The 6,024-nt window shown below is 34.5% G+C and overlaps 1 protein-coding gene across 4 annotated transcripts in view; it reads left to right on the forward strand.

Annotated features, from left to right (window-relative positions):
• NPY5R (neuropeptide Y receptor Y5) overlaps positions 1 to 5,593 on the forward strand; it is a 112,330-nt gene extending 106,737 nt beyond the window's left edge. For 3 of the 4 annotated variants that reach the window (XM_019736920.2, XM_074337781.1, XM_019736919.2), the window contains 2 exons: positions 1,183 to 1,222; positions 3,921 to 5,593. In XM_019736920.2, the coding sequence (XP_019592479.1) occupies positions 3,930 to 5,270 (1,341 nt within the window). In that variant the 5' untranslated portion in view covers positions 1,183 to 1,222; positions 3,921 to 3,929 and the 3' untranslated portion in view covers positions 5,271 to 5,593. Of the gene's footprint in view, positions 1 to 1,182; positions 1,223 to 3,917 lie in introns of all 4 variants that reach the window. The other variant, XM_019736922.2, reaches the window with a different exon arrangement.
• Positions 5,594 to 6,024: the final 431 nt, after the last annotated feature.

Below are 6,024 nucleotides of genomic sequence, written 5' to 3' on the forward strand. Positions count from 1 at the left end.
AGGCTCCGGGGCTCAGCCCACCCCGCTCCACTCGCGGCGTCCAACTGCCGCGCGGTCCCGCAGCTGGCGGGAGATCCAGAGGCAGCTTCGCCCCGGGTTTGCGCTCCTATTAGCAAGGTGGCCTCCTAACAAATGCGAGCAATAACACATCCCCACACCTCGAATTCCAGAAATAGGGCATTTCTATCCCCAAGTTTACCCACCGTTAGTTCATCTGTTCAAGGAACTGAACCATCGTATTGGATCGAAGCCAAAAGACTTTGCCATAGAGCATGGAAATAGCCTCAAGCGCTCTCAGCAAAATGTTGCAGCCCGAATGCAATTTTAAATTTCTGATTTCTCAAGGGAAGAAAAATTCTGCTGTTAGAATTGAGAAAAGAGGGTGGCGCGTGCCTGTGTTTGTCAGTTGAGCAGCAGAACTGTGTTTCTCTTTCCCATTAAATTTTGCCAGATTCTGGCTTTAAAAATAAATCATGGGAATATTTGAGAACCTGGAATCTCGCCATTGTTCCAGGATCACAGCAAAAGAGGCAATAGTTGATATTTTATCATTGGTAGAGGGAAAAAAATACATGTATTTTCTTCTTTTGTGCGATTGGCATCCTTTGTGAAAAGAAAGATGTGCATTTTCATTAGGCAGGAAATTATCCTAATAAAGGAAAGTTATTTAAAAGTATAAGCTCAGTCTCTTAGTATCCTTTAAGTTCCCTGCAGTTTCTCCTATTATCCTAAGATCTACTTAACATACTTAAAGTCTACTCAGATTTCATTTGTCACTGTGTTAGATATAGATCAATTTTTATTAAAAATTATAATAAGCACAGTTTGACGAATATTTTTTTCTTTCACTTTTTACTCAGAGGATTAAAGTTTGATGTTTCAGCCTGCTAATTCAGATGGTAGGAGATAAAACTAGATACAAAAGAGAAGAACAAAATCTCGTATTTAAGCTCAACAAAGCTTCGACACAGTCAATATAAAATTTCTTCTCAAATAATATTTTGTTTTAAAACATTCTCTCTTTAGTTATATTTCATAAATTTCTCTAGTAATCTGAGATGAAGAAAAGTTCACATAACATTACTTGTATTATGTATAAAATATGTTGCATAAAATTGTACTGTGTTCATTCTAACATTTGTTGAAAGACAATTATTAAACAGATTTCTATTTTCATTATAGGTTTGCTTATTGTGCTTTTCAGGAAAAAGGAAGTGAAGGGGTAAGTTTAAGGAAAGAAATCCTTTGGGCTTCTTTTGCCTTTCATTTTAAAGTGTTTCTTCTACCTTAGATTTTCAATTTTAAAAAAAGAAGAAGATTTAAATCTGATTGGATAAAATTTTCCTAATGTGGATGAAAAAGGGGCCACATACTAAACCTGACAAGTTCAAGAGAGGCCAGCATGGCAGGCCCTAGAAGCTCAGAGACTGAAATTAACCACATAGGAAGTCTGCATAAAATTCCTAACTAAAAGCGGTCATGGTGGGTAGTCATATCCTTGGCCTGTAGCTTCCTTGACAAAGGTCAATCTTTACCTTAACTGAGCCTGTCTATTTTCTGTTATCTCCATTAGAGTCTAACGGAGAGCACTGACAATGTATGTGGGAGGCAGTCTGAAGTTCAGACTTAAAACCATGTTATTTCTATTACCACAAACTTTGCAGCATTTCCTCTTCAAAAAATTTGGATAGTAATATTTTACACTAAATGAGTGTCATCCTCCAGTTGCATGTCCCCAAACTGCACAGAGCCTTTGTAGAATTAACTATCCGATGTTTCTCTAGCCTTACCTTGGTAGTAGAAAAGGCGGTCAGTAACTAGTGATCTACAACAGAAAAGGATTGTTTCAAGAAAGTGAATCAAAAGAATAACTAAGCAGGATCACAGTAACAAATAGCCTGTGCATAGTCTGAGTGTATATAGGATCGTGGATAACTTAGATGGAGCCAGGGGGCCATCAGAACTCTTGAAGTTAAGCAGGGAGGCCAGTCAAGGCTGCTTTGATTAGCAGCTCACTAACTTATCCAGGGTATTTGCAGGGAGGCCATGGGTTAGTAATGTGATAAATAAGATGATTCCGTAGGCCATGGGAGTCACTTTTGTACCACTAATCCTTTCTAACTTGAGGTAATATCAATGTAAATTATGGGTTGGGGTCTAAGAATAAATGAATAAGATCCCAAGTTTCTGAATTTATTGATCTTCAAAAGGATGTCATTAGGTTTCAGAAAGTAGTCCAATGAACATAGAATTAGTTGTGGAAGTTGTGAAAAACTTAAACTTTCAAATTTTCTCCTAGCACAATGGTGTGTATTTGAAACTTGCTGTATCTAAGACTGAATTAGTTATTTATAATGAATGTATGTACACAACAGGATTTCCTGTTTGGAAATTTATTAAATCAGGACCTATAAGTCCCTTACAAACTGAAGATAATTGTGTTTACTATTAATTTAAATATATAGCATTTTCATAGTTTTAACTATAGATCCCACTATAGAAATAGGTAGATAAGTGTATATTGATATGGAATGAAAAAAATGTTTAAGCTACATATATATTAGGGTCTCTGTAACAATATATATTCATCAGAATTAATTATTGCTGTCGTGAGTATTCTGTAGGAAAATTTTGTTAAAAAATAAGAGTGCTTACTTTTTAAAAGGGATGAAAGGTTTCTTTTACCTTTTATTGATATAGGCAGTTTTGTGCTTCATCAGGAAATACTGTCAAATCTCTAGTATACAGCAGTAAATAAGTAATACCATTGTGGTATTAATAGTACTACATTATCAATTTCCTTTTAAATGAAAACTTATTACAGGGTGTTATTATACTAGTATCTCTTCTACATTTAAGTTTAAGATATAATATTTTCCTTAAACAATATGAATTTATTGAACCTTTTCAAAGCTAAAATCTGTTTTCAATTTTTAAATTAAAAAACAAACAGGTAAATGTTGTTTTTAAAATCACCAGCAGCACTACTTGTCAGTGGCTATTTTAATTCACGATAGTCTGGCACGTCTCAAAGGACTGAGGATTGATCACAGAATGATTTTGCCAAGTCCAGCATTGTGTTCACATAGTCAACAGTACAAGTTGATAAACATTTATTGAGTGCCTACAATATACACCTAGGTCCTGAAATAGTGTTTCTACACTTGAGAAGCTTTAATTTAAACACTGCTTCAACTAGATAATATTTGGGATGCTAGATTTTTGTTTGAATTTTTCATTTCCCATGAATATTTATTTAACATCTGCTATGGTGAAGTTACTTATGGTAGATACCATGAGTAAGGGACAGTTTCTGCTTTTCCATTGCTTATAAATAAGGTAGATGGTATGCATTATAATTGCAATGCAAAATGGACTGTGACATGTCACACCAGACAATTATAAACAGAGCATTATAGGGGTTCAGAGGAGGAGGTCACATCCAATTGAGTAGACCAACGAATACTTTAGGATAGGTGACTCATAAGTTTGGCTTTCATTCAAGTAGGAAAGGAAAGAATGTTTAAGGTAAGATTATATGACCACACCACGCACCAGGTACCTTGAATTAGAGAAGACTATTAATGAATTATTGTAAATTAGGTATTGGGTAGTTCTTATCTACATTTGCCTCTTTCTTCCCTAACATTATTTGCTACATAAATTTTAAAAATTAAAAGTCTGCTATTTTAACACGTTACACACCACAGAAATGATGAGAGACTTAAACTTACTATAATTGTTACTGGCTGATGATATTTGCACTGCGCTTGGAACCAATGAGAGACCTTACAGAACTTAGGAGAATAATAAGGTAAAGAGAGTAAATTGTAAAATTTAGTTTCCCTCTCAGTGGATTCATTTATAGTTGTCATGTAATTTTTTCAAGTTGCTAACTGATGTCCTTTTATTCCAAGCAGGATTATAATATGGATTTAGAGCTCACGGATTATTATAACCAGACACTTGCTACAGAGAACAACACTGCTGCCCCTCGGAATTCTGATTTCCCAGCATGGGATGACTATAAAAGCAGTGTAGATGACTTGCAGTATTTTCTGATTGGACTCTATACATTTGTAAGTCTTCTTGGCTTTATGGGGAATCTGCTTATTTTAATGGCTCTCATGCGAAAGCGTAATCAGAATACCACAGTAAACTTCCTGATAGGAAATTTGGCCTTCTCTGATATCTTGGTTGTGCTGTTTTGCTCACCTTTCACACTAACCTCTGTTTTACTGGATCAGTGGATGTTTGGCAAAGTCATGTGTCATATTATGCCTTTCCTTCAATGTGTGTCAGTTCTGGTTTCAACTTTAATCTTAATATCAATTGCCATTGTCCGGTATCATATGATTAAGCATCCAATATCTAATAATCTAACAGCAAACCATGGCTACTTCCTGATAGCTACTGTGTGGACACTAGGTTTTGCGATTTGTTCTCCACTTCCAGTGTTCCACAGTCTCGTGGAACTTCAGGAAACATTTGGCTCAGCGTTGCTGAGCAGCAGGTACTTATGTGTTGAATCGTGGCCATCTGATTCATACAGAATTGCTTTTACTATATCTTTATTGCTAGTTCAGTATATTCTGCCCTTAGTTTGTCTAACTGTAAGTCATACCAGTGTCTGCAGGAGTATTAGCTGTGGATTGTCCAACCAAGAAAACAAACTAGAAGAAAATGAGATGATCAACTTAACTCTCCATCCATCCAAAAAGAGTGGGCCTCAGGTAAAACTCTCCAGCAGCCATAAATGGAGCTACTCATTTATCAGGAAACACAGGAGAAGATACAGCAAGAAGACAGCATGCGTATTACCTGCTCCAGCAAGACCTCCTCAAGAGAATCATTTAAGAACGCTTCCAGAAAACTTCGGCTCTGTGAAAAGTCATCTCTTTTCATCCAGTAAGTTCATCCCAGGGGTCCCCACCTGCTTTGAGATGAAACCTGAAGAAAACTCAGATGCTCATGAAATGAGAGTAAACCGTTCTATCATGAGAATAAAAAAGAGATCTCGGAGTGTTTTCTATAGACTGACTGTACTTATATTAGTGTTTGCTCTTAGCTGGATGCCACTACACCTTTTCCATGTGGTAACCGATTTTAATGATAACCTTATTTCAAATAGGCATTTCAAGTTGGTGTATTGCATTTGTCATTTGTTAGGCATGATGTCCTGTTGTCTTAATCCAATCCTATATGGATTTCTTAACAATGGGATCAAAGCTGATTTAATGTCCCTTATAAACTGTCTTCGTATGTCATAAAACTCACTATTTGCTTACCAAAGAAAGAACAAATGCTTGGATCATCGAAAATATATTCATAATAACTGTGTCTGTATAACAAACAAATTTTGTTAATTTATGGAATTTAATTTATGTATAAGAGTTCTGGATTTGAATGTCAGTTCATAATATATGGAAGATAATTTTAATATGTTATAGTACTTTATACTTTGTATAAAATCAGTGTCAATCCAATCTGTAGTTTCATTTTAAAAAGTTGTTATATTACCTTTTATTTCATCTTATCTTGTAAATTAATGAATTATAATTTTTAAAAAAATAAAAGTTATATCTACCAACTCAATATTTTTTTGTTCAAAATTATAATAAGGAAAAATTATTTTTCCTGAGGAACATTTAATTTCAAATGTGATGAATATTATCTATTTATCTTCATTTCTACTTCACAAGCTTCGTCATGTTTAGTTTGAAAAATACAGAAAATATTTAGTACGCCCAACAAATCATAACTAAAGGACAAATGTATGCTCAAGTCATGATTATAATTGTAAACATTGGGTATAGTTTTGTAACTCCTACAGGAAAATGTATATCTCCTATTATTGATAATTGGTCAAAGTGTCATTTTATCCTCATTGTCCTAGTAATACACAATTAGTTTACCAAATTAAAACAGATTTTAAATCTTTTCCAGACTTATACCATATTAATACTATCAAATAAAGATTGTTTATATATATATGTTTTTTATATTCTAAAATGTGAAGTATAA

The sequence above is a fragment of the Rhinolophus sinicus genome, linkage group LG07 (assembly GCF_036562045.2).
Source record: "Rhinolophus sinicus isolate RSC01 linkage group LG07, ASM3656204v1, whole genome shotgun sequence".
NCBI lineage: Eukaryota > Metazoa > Chordata > Mammalia > Chiroptera > Rhinolophidae > Rhinolophus > Rhinolophus sinicus.